Source organism: Lycium ferocissimum, chromosome 9 (genome assembly GCF_029784015.1).
Source record: "Lycium ferocissimum isolate CSIRO_LF1 chromosome 9, AGI_CSIRO_Lferr_CH_V1, whole genome shotgun sequence".
NCBI lineage: Eukaryota > Viridiplantae > Streptophyta > Magnoliopsida > Solanales > Solanaceae > Lycium > Lycium ferocissimum.
The window spans coordinates 37,616,758-37,637,206 of NC_081350.1; the positions used below are offsets into that span (position 1 = coordinate 37,616,758).

The following is a 20,449-nucleotide window of genomic DNA, read 5'->3' on the forward strand; positions in this document are numbered from 1 at the left end:
ATGTAGGCTCAATACATCGATATACAAAACGTTTGGATTGTCGCTTTAGGGTTGTAAGTCGAAAGTAAGTTTTTGTTTGTTTGGAAACTTGTTATCTTTAGGTTTAAGTGCTTTATTTTGTTTGAATAACGCAAAGAAATTAATGTGTTATGCAAGTCTCATAAATTTTTTATCCGGTAGACTTAAGTAGTTATAAAAATAAGATAAAATGATCAAATAATGAGTATAGGGAGAAAAAGTAGTTGTAAATTGGTGAAACTTTAAACGGTCATAACTTTACGCTCGGACATCGGATTTACGCAATTTTTTTTTTTATTTAGGGAGAAAAATTAAAGATAACAAGTTAGGAGAAAATTAAAGATAACAATTCCAAACAAACAAAACTTACTTGAGCATTTTACAACCTAACACGACGATCCAAACGTTTACGTATCTTGATGTATTGAGTGAAACCTACATGTATTTTAAAAAAAGATATCAGGTTCTATATAAAATATTGATATTCCGGCGTTTTGAAACATGACTAATCTTTGGTCAAAGGATGGAAAAAACGTGAAATTTTCAAACTTTGAAATTGCACAAGGGTGGGGCGTTTTATTAAATTTGCAGTTTAGTCCTTTTGCGCACTAAATTAGTTCGCAATAGAACTTAACTGAAAAAGTGCAGTTTAGCCCTATTGCGCACTAATTTAGTGCGCAAAAGGTAGTTTTGTCATTTTTTTTTTAATGGATTATTTTGGTCTCAAATGTTAGTTTTTGGGTCATTTAAGTTGCGGACTCGTGAATCCTGGCTACTTCATACTTGGAAGGAGTTGTCTCTGATGGAGTGTCTTGCTATGTCCTCAAAAATCTCAGTTGATCTTTGATATTTTTCAAGTACTTCAGCAGAGAATTCTGCAATTTTCTGCTTGCACTGATTTGCAGACAATGTAAAATTCAAGCTCTTGAAAAGATCAACTGCTTTCTCATAATAAATGGTCGCCTGCTCCAAATTCCGTTCTTTTTGTTCATATAATTTAGCAATTTTCTTGTAATATCTTGCGGACCCATTTACCCTTCCAATATCCAGACGCATGAATACTGCCTGCTCTAGACATGATATTGCCTCTCTCGTATTATTTGTCTTCGTGTAGTAATGAGCAGCATTATCGTAAGCACTAGCAGCGTCATTTTTGCTATCCAACTTCAGATAACAACTTGCTAATTTGACATATACCTCTCCAACTCGATCCCATGATTCCACAAGTTTGAGGCAATTAGCAACTTTATCGAACAAATCTACACTGTCATTGTATTTGGACCTGAAGAGTCCCCAACTGCTGAGTTTCTTCTCAGCTTTCTTCATGAATTCTTCTACTCTCGCTATCTCATAATGTCTTGGGGAAACAATTAGCCTTTCCATATTGTCCCGAGCCATGCCTGCCTTACACAAAATGTTGCCTTTCTCGAATATTTGTCTTCGTGTAGTAATGAGCAGCATCAGCAGCGTAGGTTTGCTATCCAACTGCTTAGTCATTTAAATCTTAGCCATTAATTCTAACCCACGCCATGGGTCTCTAATCCAAGGTAGAACTTGGGGAAAATGGAGAGAAGGGAAATGGAGAGGAACGCAAACGAAAATTATATACTATAATGTAATGGTAAAATTTACCACAAATAGACTCCTCAAACTTGCTCGATTTCGAACAATTCCTACCTCACTCACCCATTTTTCAAATGTCACACATTTGACTTAATTAGTATATTCTACAAAATTTATGAAAGTCGATGAGAAAGAACCTTAGAATTCACATCACATGTCAATGAAACAGCCGTATAAATTCACTGTTCTTGATTTGGTCCATGTATATACATGTAAAATAAATTTAAAAAATTGTACGTGAGTCTCTGTGTGTATGATACATCGCGGCCAACTCATACAACTCTAAATCTTGAATCCATTTTTATAGCATGAAAAATAAATATTTAAAGTTGTAGGAAATCAAAATTGATTAGGATTTGGCATTTTAATTCAAGTCTAGTTAGGATTTATAGTCAATTTCATATAGGAATAGATTTTCCTATTTTGAGTTGGAGTAGTTTTCGTATTATTATAAATATGGACGTTGCTAGAGCATTCAGAGCATCTTACAAAAAAAAAAACGAAATCCTCTTCCGCTAAGCAAACAAAAAACCACAAAAATAATGGAGCATCAGATAGCTAGAGGAGAAGGATTTGTGAAGAAAGCTGAGAAGAAATTACTCAGCGGTTGGGGAATTTTCGGGTCCAAATACTATGACTCTGTAGATTTGTTCGATAAAGCTGCTAGTTGCTTCGAACTCGCGAAATCATGGGATCGAGTTGGAGCAGTATATGTCAAATTAGCAAGTTGTTATAATCTGAAGTTGCATAGCAAACATGAGGCTGGTAGTGCTTACGCTAATGCTGCTTATTACTACATGGAGACATAAAATACGAGAAAGGCAATATCATATCTAGAGCAGGCAGTACATATGTTTCTGGACATTGAAAGGCCAAGTGTGTCCGCAGGATATTACAAGAAAATTGCTAAATTATCTGAACATGAAGAGCGGAATTTGGAGCTGGCTATCATTTACTATGACAAAGCAGCTGATCTTTTAGAGAATTTGGATTTAACAGCATCCGCAAATCAGTGCAAGCAGAAAATTGCAGAAATCTCTGCTAAGGTACGAGAAAAATATCAAAGATCAATTGACATCTTTGAGGACATAGCAAGACACTCCATCAGAGACAACTCCTTGAAGTATGAAGTTAGTGGACATCTTCTAAATGCTGGTATTTGCCAACTTTGTAGAGGTGATGTCGTTGCAATTAACGACACAGTGGAGCGATATCAGCAACTTGATCCGACATTTTCAAGGACACGCGAGTGCAAGTTGCTAGTGGATTTGGCAACTGCTATTGAAGAGGAAGATGTTGCCAAGTTTAATGTTGTCTCAAGGAATATGATAGCATGACAAAGCTTGATGAATGGAGGACAACACTTCTTCTCAGGGTGAAGGAAGCGTTGGAGGCGAAGAAGCTAGAGTCAATGGGACAATTCGGCCGCTTATTTTATAACATTTATACTAATTTCAGTTATTATAATTTGTATGACCGAAATTAGACTTTTCGAAACCGTCCTATATATATCGGTTTCTCTTCGGTATCAGTACGGTTCGGTTAATTTTCGGTATTTTTCTTAAAACGTTATGTAAGAGTCACAAGTAGAAGTTCTTTTGCTTCATTAAAGAATTTGTTTACCACAGAAAAAGCATAGATGAGTTATATTTGCTACTAACACATATTTTTTGTGATACACTTGTACTTGGAAAATAAACATATTGAAATTTTAGCATCGTCTCATGTGAAGAGCTAAACTGTTAGAATTGAAACCTAAACTGTTTCGCAATTTCAGCATGCCTTTTGTTTTCTCTTCTAATCGGATTTATGTATTCAGGTCCGAGTTCGAATCAAAATTGCCGTCCTGAATTTTCTTAAAGCCCTAAGTTCAAATTCTCCGTCTATTTCCGATCCATCACTGGTTCGAAATTCTACTTTTTTTTTTTTCTCGAAACGAGTTTTAACAATTGTGAGAAATTTAGTTTCTGTTTACTTATAATGAAATCCAACTAAAGTTGATTAATCAATTATGTGTCTGTTTCTTAACTGTACAAAAAGCCTATGTTATATCAGTGTAGAGAGAAAATTTGAAGGAAAAAGCAAGACTATGTGCCAAAATTTTGGGAGGAAATTTAGCAATTTTAAGAGATTCATACAATGAACCTCTCTGCTGCCTCTAAATTACAATTTACTTATCAGTATTGGGATGAAATAGGCCTGAACAGATTCAGATACAGATATTTATATAGTCGACACCAAACAGAAGGGATTGAGGCAGAGGTGATAGTTTATACTATATGTGTCTATGTGACACACACAGATCAGTAAAAATTCCTGTGAGCCAGGGGTTAGTGACCGGTGATTCATGGATCTTTCGATCCCATTCTTTTTGCACTCGATCCTTAACGAAAGAAAATAGTGCCAAGTCCTTCATAAGAGGTAAACTAATATACAAATCTTTTTACCATCAAATTACTTATTGCACAGACTAATAATGCTCACTAAGTTGTTGTGCCAAGTTTGGAAGGTTATGGAAATGTGCTACCAAATTATGGTTCAGTAAAAAGAGGGTGACTCACAGAGAGCTATATTACAAGCTGCTCTGTGATTCACCAGATTATTTCGCTTCTCAATTGCAGGTTAATAGGACCATTCACGGTCAGTGATGTTTCTTCTTTCTTCATCATTTCTGAATAATGATTTGTGCGTTTGGTTGATTTTTGTAACAAGGTCCTTCATTTATCATCTATGAAGAACAGATTTGGTAGCTTTGCTTTGATGCAGCCGTTAAAGCCTTGGAATAATAGCATCAAGCAGAGGGATATAGCAAGCCGTTTATTGTTGCAGGTACTAAATATTCTTAACCCTTTAGTTGTAATTTCAGAAGTTCAAAATTTAATCAAACGCGTAGCAGTATTAGTAGAGCCAAGAGTCTATCAGAAAGCATCTCTCTATCTCTACGAGGAAGGGCTAAGATCTGCCTGAACTCTACCCTCCCAGACCCCACCCGTGAAATTACACTGTGTATGTTGTTGCGTAGCAGTATTAGTAGCTTGACTTGGCCAGTAACATGATCTGTCATATTGGAATGAAATAGGCCCAGTACAAAAACTGGATATAGAGAATTCACATAGCCTATCTCAACTAGTTTAGAATTGAGGATTCAAAGGAGTCAGAATTTGAAAGCGTTTAGAATTTAGTGTTTTTGAATTAGTAGGTTCTAAATTAATTATAAGTACATATTAACTGAATTTCCTAAGATGAATACAGAATTTGAACCAAAATTACTGAGTTCTGCCAAACCAGTTTCCTACGTTGTAGATCTCCCCCTGCCTGTGGCATTAACAGAACTCCTTGAATTACCTATGAAGAGTTGCATCGTCTGACTAGTCAACATGGAAACTGCAGTCTTAACCAGTAATCCTTAAGTGGGAAAACTCATAAATCACATCTTTCTGTGTCACTATAAAGGTCGACTACTACATAGGAATCTAGGGGAGTTTTTCTGCTGAAAATACCACTTCTACAGTAAGCCAAAGATGCTAATTAAGCAATCTGACCGCAACTGTCAAGCTTTAAATTTGTTTATTAGGTCAACTAGTTAAATTATTAAGAATGAGGTCACAAGAAACACAATTACAGTAATTCAAATCTTGTTTAATTCTTGATAATAATAATAATAATAATGTAATGGAAACAACGTTATGAAAATAACAAGATAAATGACCAAACTTAAGTGATTGAGAAAAGAGAAGATAGAGAGATTCTTATTGTGTTTTTGGATCAGTGGACGGCGAGCAACGACCAAGAACAACAATAACAGAAATAATTTAAGTAGGAAGCTAGAATTGTAACGTGTGTGAGTTTCAGGTGTATCCATATGATTGCAATAGTGGGGGAGTTTATAGGATAAGCTGGTGGCAACTACTTCCATGATTCTGGTCCGTTTTAGTCATTACAAGGTTGAGATCGTGGGCAGTAAATGAGATTAAATAGAATCCAGCATATCTCGGAATCTAGCCGTTGTTTGAGTTATCATTTGTCCGGGTACTCTGAACCTTTCCGGACAGGTCACCACGGGCCTCTACTATGCGGTGCGAATGAAACGAGTTCGGGTGCTGATTCTCGGATGATAAAACAAGTCTTGGTTGGATTGGCCTTGACGAACTCGGTGATTGACTGGAATCCTTCTACGCTTGCCATGTATTTGATCAAATAGTCTTCAATTCGGTATATTTTTACTAATACAGTAACGGATTGGAGTACGATGAACCAGCCATGGCCGTTCCGCAGTAAATTAACTAACAGTAGATTGACCAAAACAGATTGACTAACTGCTCGAATGTTTGAACACAAAGAAACAACCTTCAAACTTCGAAATTGGTGTAAAAACGGATTCATTTACAGTTGTGTATGAGTTGGACATGGTGCATTATACACACATATACAATTTATTTAATCATTTACATTTATATACATATACCGAGTAAAGAGCAGTGAAGTCAATTGAACTTACTGCAGAAGGTGAAGTCAATTGAACTTACTGCAGAAGGCAAAATAGTCAGTACCCCTGTTTTATTGGCATGTGATGTGAATTCTAAGGTTCTTTTCACCGGCCTTTATAAATTTTATAGGCACAGGCTAAGGTCAAATGTGTGACGTTTGAAAAATGGATGAATATGGTAGAAATTGTTCGAAAATTGAGGACTACTTATGTTTTCATTTCAAGTTGGCGGTGCCTGGTTGTAAGATAATTAGTTCATGTTGAAATTAAAATTAAAAAATAGCGGCCGTTTCTCCCTAGTTATATAATTTTGGATGTGCTCTATTAATTTTTTTTGTTTCTAAGTGTCTTACTACTCTATTCTTGAAAGAATGTTACTTTTTTTCTTTAGCTCTTCAATTTCGACTTTTGACATGTTTAAGACACAAAATTCCAATGATATGTTGGTACATGATACACATATTTAGTTTAAGAACACAAGATTCAAAGTGTCTACTTTCATCAATGTCCAACAAAATAAGACATATAAAATGAACCGTTACCGTCTATTCATTTATAACCGTGTAATAAATCCAATTGGACTATTGAAAAAAGGTATCAAATTGGACTATTGAAAATTACCTTTTTAGCGAAGAAAAAAGACTTTCCTTTAATAGTCAGAAAATCCCACTCTTTAGAAGTTTAGATTATTCTTCATCTTATCCTACAAGAAGGTAGAGTTATCTCTTTCCTGAAAATTCTGTAGGGTGTATAGAAGTCACCTCTTCAATATATAAAAATTCTAGGCATGATATACTCATGGCAAGTTGTATGATTTATATTATTAAACAAATATTACCACATGAATTGGGATGAGATGAATAAAATTATTTCACCATAACTAATTGAGGTCTCGGGTACAAGTTCAATGGAAAAATTCCGATAGAAAATGTATCTCTTTTTAATGAATCGTACACGATGCGAATTCAAATTATTTAAGACTCCAAAATGGATATGGAACATTGAGTGAAAAATTAAATAAAATAAAAATAAAAATAGCAAGTTGCTGCGTGAAATATTGAATATGCACTACCGACTGATGTGAAGTTTTCTCATAAGAAAAACAAAAAAAGAAAGAAAACACGGTTTCATTCATCTAGTTGCTTTGAGAATTCAGGGCTCAACTCCAAAAAATAGAGCTTTCAAATCTTTTCAATTTCTATTCTTTTACCCCCACTACCCTCCATAGATCACCCCACCCTACAAAAGCTAAAATACATATACACATATACCTATGTTGTGTGATTAAATTGTAGGAGTACTAATAGTTTTATGTAGAAAATACTGAATAATTAGGCATGGTAACCCCCATAAATGGTGGTCCATTTTATTAAAAAAGTAAAAACTATAGGGCTGGAAGTTTCATTTAATTTGTTTTATTCAAAGTTCCCTCTAGTTCACGCAATATATTTGCTATATAATAACCATTTGTGATATAACATAACGCAACTTGCTCGCGTGCTATAGTTTCGTCCTTGTTGGTCATGCTTACGTTGATAATAATTGAGTCACTCGATAAATATCTAAATGTGGACTTTTGGGAACCAATTCCATTTTATCTTTCATTATTCATATTTTAATTCTTCTCAGATTATAATTTAACAAGTTTGCGGAATATAATAATAATTTGAAAAAAAAATCTCATTAATTTATGTTAGGTCGTTTTCCTTTTTTCTCTTAGTAACCACAAAAAAAAAAAAAATATTTAAGGTCGCTAAACCTCTACATGAGTAATGTGCAAGAACATTCTAAATTATTATGATATGCAACTTTTTGTACAACACGAATTAACCATAAATCAGCTAAAGCGTCAGTATATATGGAACATATTTCTTTCGTGTCACTGACAATTTTTCATATCAGATACGCGCACTCGTACTTGTACATGAATAAATCTATGATAATTGATAGTAATACTTTAAACTTTGTTAAGATGGAATATCCTTTCATTGATTTGTAAATTCTCATCCATTTATAATATACGGTGGTCTACGTATTTATATTCGAAAATTCTAATTAAGTATTTGCCTTTTATAGATAAGAAAAAAAATAATATAATAAGCCTAACTCAACCCCAAAAATTAATGCATGAGGTAATGAGGACCGTCCAAAGACATTACAGGATACAAAGTACTCTAACATTTCCAATCACGCCTAAATTGGATGTCTAGAGCGTGGATAATATAGGGGGACTCAACATTATTGGTCACACCAAGAAGCGGAATGAATCTGACTGTAACACCATATTAAGTATATAGATCCTTGGACCTAAATAATTCAAGCCTAAAAGCTAGATCATAGTGTGAGAATTATCCGCAATAATATAAAGAGACAACAACCAACTCAAACATTATAGTTTCTAACTTCCAACTGACTCACGAGTAGAAAGTTTCTATTGCCCTTTAATTTGCCAAATGGGGCTAACACCGGAAATTAAAAATGCCAAAAACAAAAACGCTGGCTAATTTTTAAGTTATCCTTTTGTGTGCAATTTAAGTATACACTAATTATATATTATGTCATTAACTGAAGATACAACCCTTTATTTAATGAAAGGCCAAATTAATTAATTAATTAGACTTGACAAAATAGACCATTTCTGACAAATTCATCTAAGTAGGATTTGATCAGTTTAGTCAACAATGAGAACTTAAAAGCCAGAAATTGAGACAAAAGCGTGTATTATTTGCTTATTAGCTTCCGCTGTCGTTACCCTTTGACTTTGTCACAAAGTCAACTCAATCTATCTTAAAATAAGCAAAAAACAAAATTAGCTTGTGTGTAAACAGGAATAAAAAAATCTGCTGAATTTAATAATATCTCCAGTCTTTAAATAGCCCTCAAAGCTGCATATCTTAGCTATCACAAAGTCAGCGCCATTATTACTATTCCTTTTCCCTCTTTGCATATTCTTCATACCAAAAAAAAAAAAAAAAATCCAAAACTTATGATGATGGATTGGGGTCTTCAAGCTGTTGTTATAGGATCATCAACATGCAGTGATTTCCATGGAGCTAATAATATTGATTTTTCTTCTAACTTGGGTTTTCAAGAAAGTGAATATTTATCTTTTTCTTATGAGATGAAAAAAGAGGTTTTCAATGATGAGTTAGAAGAACTTTACAAGCCATTTTACCCTGTTGGTGGACAAAATACGTTCATGGGATCTTCAATTTCATTAGTTCCCAAAGAAGTTAAAGAAGAGAAGAGAGAACATCAACGACATGAACAGCAAGTGGTGGCTGCTCCTAGTACATATGTACCTAAGTACAAAAAAAGGTGAGGAAAATTAATGGTTCCTTAAATTTCTCTTTGATAACCGTAGTGTTAGCGTCAGTTGTTTGCGCGTACCTCGACTAATTTCACCGGGTATCTACTAATTTCTACTAGTATAGATATCGGATGGATCTATCCATCAAGCTTTTGACAGATGGAAGAAATCATCTACTATTAGTAATATTTTAGTCTCATAATTCTGTGCAATATTATGCGGTATTGGTTAAAATATAAGTGTGATGTTTGACATGGAGTTGATTAATTTTTGTTACAGGAAAAATGAACAGAAAAGAGTGGTGCTTCAGTTAACAGCAGATGATCTTTCTTCTGATAAGTGGGCTTGGCGTAAATATGGTCAAAAACCCATCAAAGGCTCCCCTTACCCAAGGTACGAATCCTCTCAAAATCAGTTCTTTATTGAAACACATACTGACACACACTGACACACATAAGTAGAGCTTAGAGCTATTTTTCATATGGAGACTCTGGGATATTCACTTTAGATTATATTATGTATAGAACTCACCTTAAAAGTTAAGGTGAACGGATCGGATATGAGACTTCAATATCCACTCGCATGTTGGAGATCTGGACCGTAAATAATATAATATGAGGGCCTACCATTGGGTAAATTAAAATTTGAAATGAGTCTTATTCTGATATTGTGTTAAGAAAATAGATTTTGGACCTACATCGAGCTCAAAAATTAGATCAAGAAGGGGAGTTCCAAAGATCATATTAGAACATCGATCAATTTTACTTCCCCAATCAATATGGATTTCAATGCTAGAAAATTTCTTGATATATATATTGTATTTTGTTCTTTTTTAAAAAGAAAATTCATCTCAATATTGTTTTATTTGTCTATTGTTCAAAATACTTTACACATTTGAATTTTTTTCTACGTAGAAGTCATATTGTAGAAAGTGTTAAACAACAAATAATATACCACAACAAGAATTTGGACATTTCAATCGTTTGTATTTTCTGAGCATTCTACACATAATTCAATTACTTTTAACGTGACAAATAATAATTTTGTGATTTTAGTTTTACAAGGGTTAGAATTCAGTTACTTAATGCGACAACTGATTATATAAGTTTAGCAACAAAATTGATTGTTTAAACTATTCAATTATTCTAACTCGCGTTTTTTTCCTTAAAAACAGGAGCTATTATAGATGCAGCAGTTCAAAGGGTTGTTTAGCAAGGAAACAAGTAGAACAAAGTTGCACTGAAACTGGAATATTTATTGTGACTTACACAGCTGAACACAACCATAGTCAGCCAACACGTAGAAATTCATTAGCTGGTACTACCAAAAGCAAATTTCCAAATTCAAAGAACTCTATTAATAGTGCAAAAATGGTGAAAGAAAAAATTTCAAGTCCACATGGTTCAACATCAAATTTAAATTCACCCCCAGCAGCACTTTTGATCGAAGAGTTTCCAGAAATAGAAATGAATCAAGAGAATACTATTATAGGTGATTATTTTGATGAAGGGATAAAAAATATGTTTGAAGGAAGTGATGAGAATGAATGCGTTTCGATTCAAGACATGTTTGATGGGGATTTCTTTGCTGGTCTAGAAGATATTCATGATGGATTTAATTCTTCTTTTGGATGTAATAATTCAACATTTCCCTTTTCTAGTTGATGGAATATATGTATAGGAATCTTCTTCTTTTTTTTTTTCTTTTTTTTTTTTGGTGTAGAGCATCCATTCGTAGAAACAAAAAAAAAAGATGGATAAAAGATTAATTAGCAATATATATGACTTTTTTCTTTTTCTTTATTCCTAAATTTCTCTTTGCCAAGAAGAGAAGATGTGGGTTCCGTTCCTGCTATCCGCTAGCTCCAGATCCAAAATACAGCAATTTCTTTTTACTATATATTTATTTAATTTCACAAATAGCATGCGGGAAAACCTTCCCCATACAAGTTTCCAGATGAAAATTTTGAATAGAACTCAGATAGGTGAGAGTTATAATCACCGTGAGGTGCGAAGCAATCTCGTACTAATAAACAAAATTATTTTCATTTTCGTCCCAGTCACTTTTTCCTTATTAATTTGTTAAAAAAGAATGACTCCTTTGTTTATTTTGAAACAATTTAATTTAAATTTTGTATTTTACCTTTAGTGTCATATTATATTTATATAACCACAAAAATGATATATCCAAAAATCATAAGTTTCAAGAATCTATTTTTATTTCTTAAACTCCGTATTGACTGACATATCATCACATATAAATTGGAACCGTTGGAACGGAAAGAAGTTTAAGTTAATTTTCTTTGAGAACATATTTTTAATATGAACCGATACTAAATTCAGGAGGCACTACTAAGAAATGGGAAGAAATAGAAAGTATGAAACTGACGTAATTAGCCTTTTCCTATATTCCAATTTTATCAGAGTGCTTTAAATAGGCAATTTGCTGTATGTAGTGTTCAACGATCCAGTCAAGTATAATTGTGTCAAGTAATGTTCAATGATCTTGTAGATCAATGCCACATGTACCATAAAATAATTAATGGTTGAGATCTATTTCAACTCGTATGCTTAATAAAAGAATTAAAAATGGCAAAATATACTAACGGAAGCTATTAACTATAACCCACTTTTCTTACCATTTAAAAAATAGTTACTTTCGTACGTTTTCAACTGGAAATTACAACATACACCACAACTATTATACTTTGTAATCGTTAATCGACAAATCTTGTCAAATTTCTTAATAACGATATTATCCTCAATCAATTTAAATATACCACATTTAGAGAAAGAAGAAAATAATGAATTCCGCCATAGAAAAAGTATGCAACGTTAATTTTTTTTCTTACCAATCCAACTCCACAATAGCGGTGTCATTGGTCCAACTTGGACGGTAATTTTATGAAATTTATACAAATTAAACTTTTTGGTTATTTTATTTTATATAATTAAAATTAGACTTTGCGAAACCGTCTCATCGTCTTTATTTCTGAACAATACGCAAAGAATTAATGTGATCATACATTTAAGAAAAATTATAGTACAACCTGATCTTGTTTGGAGCTTTTCGGATGAAGTATAAAAACATATAATACTAGATAAACAAATATCAAATTATCAAACTTTATAATGAATAAAGGAATCAAACTCAATAAGATCAAACAATTAATTAACTTTAAAAGAAAAGAAGAGATTTTTTTTTTTTTAAACAAAATTGTTTTTATTACATAGGGGGTAGGGGAAGGGGAAATGGAGAGGGGATTACAATGTGGGGATTCGAACCCTCACCAACAAAGTAAAAGTTCAGGTAGCCAACCAACTGAGCTACTAAGTCCCTACAGAAAAGAGAATAAAACATTGTTTCTCAAAAGTATCAATGTTTCTACGTTGTACGAACTTTTGGGTTTCATAGGAGAAGTAAAAAGGATATATGCTTGTAAATGATGAATACATATCTTTTGGTTATATGTATAATCTTTCAAAGAGGAAAGAGGTTTTTTTGCAGTTAAAAATGGAGGGTCAAAAAAGTCGGGAAGCAAATTCCGGCCAACTTAGTTTTTTTTCTTGAGAAAATTCATTATGACGCACTTTGCTTTATTTTGCAGTTTAACAAAGGGATAATGTGGTGTAGTTTGCTGTAATTTTCAGTTGAAAACGTCAGAAAGTAAATCTTTTTTAAATGGTAAGAAAAGTGGGTTATAGTTAACAGCTTCTGTTAGTATATTTTGTCATTTTTAATTCTTTTGCTAAACATATGAGTTGAAATGGATCTCAACCATTAATTATTTTAAGGTACAAGTAGCATTGATCTACAAGACCATTGAACATTACTTGACACAATAGTACTTGACTGGATCTTTTTCCGTGTTCAACACATTTACTTAAGTTATGCAGTTATTTCCTTTTAAGGCAAAATTACTTTTCATAGAGGGCGGAAAAGTCAGAGAAAAATACATTAAGATTCAAATATGGATAAATACATAAAAATGAGGTAAGTAAAACCTTCCTCCTAGCTCTATCATGAATGTAGGTGAACAGTTCGCACCTTCACACTAGTGAACGTAGAGTGTATTTATTGGTTTAAAAAAAAAAAGGATGAAATTCGACTCCAGTGAAATTAAACCTTGATGACAAGTATAAGTACAATGACTTAATGTGAGTTAAAAAATATAATAAAAATCCTAGTAGCAATCATCAGAAGAGTCAGCCTCATGTAGGTTACGAGTAGTTGGCAGGATTAATATGTTATGAGAGTGTAAGTGCGTATTGTTTGCTTTGGTTCAACAGAGACGAATTTAATTTTTGGTTATGTCATTATCGAGCTCAAAGCATGCGTACTAAATTTGTGTTATTCTTCATAAACTCTTTATTTTTCTCTCCCATGATAATAGAAATTTTACCTAAAAAATCATATGCACCCCCTTTTTCAAAATCTTGTCAGGCTAGAAGCTTGTCCGAAGCTTGTCAACCTCAATCCTTCTAAGATTTGGATATTACATCATTACATGCAAAGTTTTTCAATTAATTCGGTGTTGTCAGCTATATATATATAACCAAAATTTCCTAGTACTCGTGGATGTTGAACACTATGCAAACCGTGTACTCAATTTTCTTTCTTGATGTCTTTTACTACTATTTGTTTCGGTCAACATTTTGGGCAAGAACTCTTCTCGAGTAACTTTGCACCACAAAGCAAAGACTTCGTCAACATAAAACACTACTAATGCATCTTGTTAAGGAGTAAAACATAGTTTTGCGACATTTCCATAAGTGACTCAACATAGTTTTGAGACATTTCCATATGTTAGGAAAATTTAATGAAAAATCACTTAAATAGATTGGATGGCTTTGTAGGTGAAATACCAATAGTTGAGTGACTTTTGAGTTATAAAACAAAGTTGAGTGACTTTTAGAGAGAACTATCTTTAATTGAGTGATCATCTAAAATAATCTCGGTGGTAGTATTACCAGTAAAAGTAGTAAAATCAAAAGTTAGTAACACTTTTCTGTTGCTACTCAAAAACCAATAAATTGTTTTTGTCATAATTCAAGAACAATTTTTTCTTTTGGTCGAACACAAAAACAAAAAGATCAAAAAGTGGCTTTTGAAAATTGGCTATAAGTCAAATTACTATTCTTTACACAATTAATGTATATAAGTTAAATTTTATAATTATTTATAAGAGATTATTAGCTTGTAATTCACACATATAAAGATATCCTTATTCCTAGATGTATTTGCCTGGCTCTTAATATAATTGTAAGGATTAACGTAGCTATTTATTTGCTCGTGTTCCCTATTAGAAAAAAAAAAATGAATTTGGAGGCATTAATTAGAGTATAATTTTATTGAATAATGAACCTGTAGGATGATCAGCTAGTTTAGGCACAGTAATCTAATCACCCTACGGCCCACACCAAGGACCACATATTGTAATACTATATTATATGTACATGCATATGTTTTACTTATTTATTGCAACAGTCACTTCTTTGCTGTGATATGTTCTTCGTGCTAATTTGTTGGTTTGTTAAATTGTGAATTAATTTGCTCAGAGTGCTCTGCTTTGGCCAATCAAAGAGGCCACAGATCCTACAAAAGCTGCATTCATATAAGTCGTGGGTTCACAATGAGAGTAATCTGATCTCGAATCAACGAACTGGTCTCCAGAATTGGGCCCACCGACGATCGCGCCGACATGTGTGTTTGGATTTGGATTGTTAGAATTGTACCATGAGCTATAGCCATCGTTGCAGCCAACCCTGGTTGGATGGTTATAAACTGAAGGGATTGATGAGGCTCTATGGTGGAGCTGTGTTGGATATTTGTTGCTAAAGCCCACCATGTATGACATTTTAAGCGGATTGTTTCCAAGTATGTAGTCTACCTGCAAATTTTACGAGTTTGAGTTTTATATGCTGATAATATAAAAACTATTTAAACTAAAGGTAAACTCGAAAGATAATAGGAGAAGGTAGATGTACTATTATGAATAGGTATTATAGATTTGACGGGATTAATTTTTCAAGTTTTTGTCTTTGAATGCATTACACAATTGAAATTATATGTTCAAAATTATTTTTTATGAAAAATTGATTTTTATTTTTATTTTTTTTATATATATATTTTTTTTTTACCTATATATCAATCTTCGTATCGAAAATGTTGGGATATAATAGTTGAACTCATTGGCTATATGCTACATCATCTGCTACTACTAGTTTTAATTTACACATTTGATTTAATTATAGGCTGACTCACTTATATAAATTTTGCCATTGACAAAAGGAGAATAGGAATTTAATTGTGTCAAGCTTGAAAATTTTGAAAAAATGAACCAAAAGATAATACTTAATTAAAATGCAAGAAGGGACACCAGACATAATTTGAATTTTGAACCATCTTATTTGACATAGATGGTCTAGGACTGTATAAAGTTTACAAAATGTGCACTTGACCTGTGATTTTGCAAAGGCTTTGATCTTGGAGGTGGAAAAATTAACAGAACCACATGTAATTCCCCCTGTTCCAGCTGCCTCAAGGACTTTAGAGTACATAAAAAGTACCATGGTGGCACCAGTCACATATTGCAAATTGCTACTATCTCTAATATATAGAAGTCCACCTGCAAATCATACCATAGTAGAAGAAAGTATTGATTATATAATATTTTCAACTATCAAGTTTCTGTTAAAAACAGAGAATGCTTCTAAAATTTGAAAATTACCAGGGGTTGTCTTTATCTGTACAGAGCTACTTCCTGGCATCAATGCACAAATAAATGAATCAGCATCTTTCTTGAACTTCTCCAAATTGCTCTTTCCATGAAGGAACTCCTGATGATCATCAAGAATGTTAAATTTTTACTTGTGATTGTCAAATTCAGTCCAATTTTGTTGAGTTACTCACAGAATTTAATTCGGCTTTTAGCATATTATCTAGTGGTGAATTCATATAACTCTATGTAATATTAGTAGTAAAGAGTTTAGGTTACATTCTATGTTCTGCATAAAAATATTTACATTATCAGGTTATTGTATAAGGTAATTGAATACCAGTAAGCAAGCAATAAATCCCATAGGTACTTGAACTTGAATATCCAGGAAAAAGTAAAAATTGATGGAAGGACGGGGAATTCTTTTGAACAACTCGTATAATAGAAAAGTCTTATATCTTGAAATTAATTCATTAAGTTGATGATAAAGGGAAAAAGGTAAATTTCTTTGATAAACCTTCATTTGTAACATGGTAAAACGGTAGCTAACGTGTTGTCACACAGGTTAAATTGCACTGTTAGTCTAAAAAGGTTTGTACTTTTAATGTGTACAACTGAAATCCTTGGTAATATGAAAGATTTTACCTTAGCTAGTAAAGTTTGAGCTCCGGCAAACTTGTTATCCCAACTGAATTCAGAGGCAACTTGACTCCAGCCTTGGTTATTTGAAGCATAATTTAAATAATTGTTTCCTCCACCTGCCTTGTATAGCCAAGCAGCAGCCCACAGCAATTCATCCTTCAAATTTATTTTGAAAATCTTAAGCTTAGTTGTGATTGGAAAAAAAAAAAAACTAATCATGAGATTATGATAACTTATTGTCTAATTGTTGAAATTTACCTGATAGCCCGAGAAAGAGCAGTAAAAAGGGCAAGAAGCCTGATAAGATCCTCTATACTTGTCCGCAAAAGCAAAGAGCTGTGCTCAGAAAAAGGAAAGGAGAATTAGATAATTCTCCCTAAAATGACTTATCTGGCTGAAAAATGTTTTTCTTGAAAACTATTTTTGGTATTTGATTAAAAAGATAAAAAAATATTATCAGAAAAAATTACTTATTAAATATTGATCACTGGATCAGCAAAACCTGAGGGTGTTTTGATGAGAATCTTGAGTATTAAAGATTGAAAATAATGTATGTAGCAAATTACATAGTGTTGATTAGAGCACTGATACTTAAGAATTGAGAATTTATGAAGGAAAATGACTTCAGTCCAAATGTGAGGAAAGTTGTTTCCCTTTTTGGTGAAAACTAATTACTGGTCTTTGGTTGTGGAAAATACATTCATGAAAAAATATTCATTAAATATTGATAATAATATTAGCAAAATCATAGGGTACTTTGATGAAATTCTTGAGTATTAAGGATTTGAAATAATGTCAATGCCAAATCATATAGTGTTGATTAGAGCATTGATACTAAGTTCAAAATTGAGAAAGTTGTGACTTGTGAAGAAACATGACCGTCGCCAAATGTGAGGGAATTCATTCTGCCCCTTTTAAATTTTGGCCAAAAATATTTTCTCTTCCAACTAAACAACAGAAACTGACTTATTTTCCGAAAAATATTTTTCAAGGTCTACCAAATATAACAAGTTAAATAGGAGAAAAGTGCTAGAGGTATTGAAAGTGGTCTTAATTGAAATTATTTCCTCACAGATTTTGATCTTCGTAACAACTTGGTAGAATAGTTGGAATCTATTTGTTTGAAAACAATTGATGCAGCAGCAAAGGCGGCTGCTACGTCAGCTGCCACCTCAGTTCCTGGAGAACTTGATGTGATTTTGTATAATGTTCGAGGAGTATCCATGTCTTCAGGTCTCTCCCAACACTGGTGATCAGCATTTCCATCTCCAACCTATGCACATATGATATATTTGTAAACATTGCATAACTAATTTCCCATATTTTCTAATTTTAGATTTTTTTATTTATTTCCATCCACTGTCAGTATTCATTTTGTGCCCAGACTAATTTCGGATTCACACAAAAAATCTCATTTTAGGAGTAAAGCGATTCCCATCAAAAGTGACTTCCATCTTAGGACTCGAACCCAATATGAAATAATTCACATATGCGTTAAAGGATAAGGGAGATTTTTTTTTTTTTGGGTCAGTACAACCCAACATGCTAAACATTAGCTTTTGAACTTGTCTTTGGGTCATGGGTCTGATGAGTCTACAATCCATCGAGCCCTGGCCCAGAGGTTTAGGTCAACACCTACATAATAACTAATCATCAATTGGTAAATAAAGGAGATCCAAATGATTTTACATTTGAAAGTTGATAATATGAGACATTGTTCCTGCTGATGATTTTTAGTTAATGATGGAGGAGTGGTTTTCTCTGCACCAAAATCTCTGGTGGTTTTAAATTTAGATATAATAAAGGTATAACTGTTACAAACTTAAGATAAATAACAATATGTTTCTCGTCTCTAATAGTTAAAACTTTTAGACTATGCGGTTCACATAATTCAATATGGTATTGTAGTAAACTGCCGAAAGATGTCTTAGATTCAAGTGATCTCATTACCACAAAATTTTAGAAAGAATTTTTGTGTTTAGCTTGAAAAAAAAAAAAGATTAGACGGCATGGTGCATACCTAAAATAAATAAATAATCATGCTTTTTATAATTTAAGTTTTTAAATGAGACGGTATTACCTGAGTATAGAGAGTGGTACTTGAAGTATGGGCTCGCATTAAGAAATTTATGCCCCATCGAATTGCACGTTGAAGATGGGGAAGTTGGTTCACTGAAGAGATCTGTGTTGGGTATTCAACAGCAGCCCAACTCAACAAGGTTAAAGAAAAAGCCATAGGCCATCCAAATTTCACATTGTCACCAGCATCATAGTAGCCTCCAATCAAGTTCACCTAATAGAATAGATTAATTATTAGATCGAAATAAATTTAAAAAAGAATTTATAAAACGAAGAGAATATAATGTAACTAAACAAGGATGACATTTCTTTCCAAACTTTGAAATGAAATATACATGGTTAGAAACTACATAAAAATGTTATAATTAGTTAACAAACATAAACTTAACATAAATAACTTATTATTTCGTTTATGTAAATTTCATGATGAGTTTGTACCATTTCATGTAATGAATGTAGGCTGACAGTAGTGTAGGCTTTTTCAGAACTTGTGAGCCTATAACCTACTGGAATAAAGCTTTTAATTCTATGTATATATGGGCCAAGATCCCCTCTCTCCGCTTAACGTAAAACTCTTTCCCGTAGCTGTCAGCCATCTTAAGCTAAAGGAAAGGAAAACTCAGCATACTTCGTCTTTAACTTGCAAGTTGCTATTGCAGCAGCAGTACGCACCTTCTTTTCGTGTTTTTCATTATTATATAGTACTATGTATTTTTTTTATCTATTGATTGTATTATTGTGTTTAGTTTTCAATTAATTTTAACACTTGTTATCAGAGAAAATTGCATATATGTAATACCCTATTACCTGCAAAACTATTATGTTGTCAAAAATGTTCTTAAAATGGAGTACCCGGTGTAGTTTGAAAAAAAAATATATATATATTGACACTTTTAATATAATAACAATGTCATTCTTTTTAAGACAGATAAGTGTCTTTTTGCCGAAAAGAATATGACAACTTTAGTTAGGGCTATAAGAAATACATACATTTTCGAGCTTGCCATCGATGAGTGCAGAATCTCCTCTCCATTTGACTCTTTGAGAAACTGGCAATTTACCAGAACGTTGTCCTTCGAAGAATAAAATAGCTTTGCCAAGTGCATCTTTATAATGAGAAGCTGTGAAAGTTACTAATTTGTTATCATCCTTCTTGGCTATAGAAATGGGACCAGCAGCCAAAATGCTCAAGAATATTATTGTAACTGCACAATTAATTGAACAAGACATTATATGGTTTATGATTATATGTTTTCTGTCGATAATGGAGAGTTTGATAATGTTTTTGTGGTATTTATAGGGCATGTGAGCTATAGTAACGAAATTCGACATTTCTTTGACGGCTAAAAAAGAAGCGCAAAATCTGGGAAACACCCATTATGTAATGTTGGGATAAGTTTGAAAACTATGCTACGTGAGAATGATTCACGGTCGTTGAGGGGATGGTACTTAAAATAATTTAAATTAAATTGAGTTCAACTTCAATACACATTAAAAAATAATTCTTACATTGTTTTAGCAAGGTGGAATCGATAATCTGAAAAAAATGAGACATGTACCATGTTAGCGCATA

At 32.8% G+C, this 20,449-nt stretch overlaps 3 protein-coding genes and 1 pseudogene across 3 annotated transcripts; 2 read left to right on the forward strand and 2 right to left on the reverse strand.

Moving 5' to 3' along the window:
- Positions 1-795: 795 nt before the first annotated feature.
- Positions 796-1,515, reverse strand: LOC132031881 (alpha-soluble NSF attachment protein-like). Its single transcript, XM_059421758.1, has one exon. The coding sequence runs from the start codon at positions 1,513-1,515 to the stop codon at positions 796-798; it is 720 nt and encodes a 239-aa protein (XP_059277741.1).
- Positions 1,516-2,183: 668 nt separating this feature from the next.
- LOC132031883 (alpha-soluble NSF attachment protein-like) lies at positions 2,184-3,127 on the forward strand (annotated as a pseudogene).
- Positions 3,128-9,041: 5,914 nt separating this feature from the next.
- On the forward strand, positions 9,042-11,164 carry LOC132069476 (probable WRKY transcription factor 29). The gene is made up of 3 exons (XM_059462819.1): positions 9,042-9,445; positions 9,717-9,830; positions 10,612-11,164. The coding sequence occupies exons 1-3, from the start codon at positions 9,114-9,116 to the stop codon at positions 11,099-11,101; spliced, it is 936 nt and encodes a 311-aa protein (XP_059318802.1). The 5' UTR covers positions 9,042-9,113; the 3' UTR covers positions 11,102-11,164.
- Positions 11,165-14,758: 3,594 nt separating this feature from the next.
- LOC132030592 (endoglucanase 18-like) lies at positions 14,759-20,152 on the reverse strand. The gene is made up of 8 exons (XM_059420288.1): positions 19,867-20,152; positions 18,878-19,090; positions 17,870-18,070; positions 17,056-17,133; positions 16,801-16,953; positions 16,168-16,276; positions 15,899-16,065; positions 14,759-15,327 (listed from the first exon to the last, which is right to left on the reverse strand). Exons 1-8 carry the CDS (start codon positions 20,104-20,106, stop codon positions 14,992-14,994), a joined length of 1,497 nt encoding a protein of 498 aa, XP_059276271.1. The 5' UTR covers positions 20,107-20,152; the 3' UTR covers positions 14,759-14,991.
- Positions 20,153-20,449: the final 297 nt, after the last annotated feature.

Bases quoted from the DNA above. Each gene is read 5' to 3' on its own strand.
- LOC132031881 (XM_059421758.1), bottom strand. From the start codon at position 1,515: ATGACTAAGCAGTTGGATAGCAAACCTACGCTGCTGATGCTGCTCATT.
- LOC132069476 (XM_059462819.1), top strand. From the start codon at position 9,114: ATGATGATGGATTGGGGTCTTCAAGCTGTTGTTATAGGATCATCAACA. The intron at 9,446-9,716 runs GTGAGGAAAATT...TTTTTGTTACAG, and splicing joins GTACCTAAGTACAAAAAAAG to GAAAAATGAACAGAAAAGAG. The intron at 9,831-10,611 runs GTACGAATCCTC...CCTTAAAAACAG, and splicing joins AAAGGCTCCCCTTACCCAAG to GAGCTATTATAGATGCAGCA.
- LOC132030592 (XM_059420288.1), bottom strand. From the start codon at position 20,106: ATGTCTTGTTCAATTAATTGTGCAGTTACAATAATATTCTTGAGCATT. The intron at 17,134-17,869 runs GTGAGGAAATAA...TTCTGAGCACAG, and splicing joins TGTTACGAAGATCAAAATCT to CTCTTTGCTTTTGCGGACAA. The intron at 16,066-16,167 runs GTAATTTTCAAA...TATGATTTGCAG, and splicing joins ACAGATAAAGACAACCCCTG to GTGGACTTCTATATATTAGA.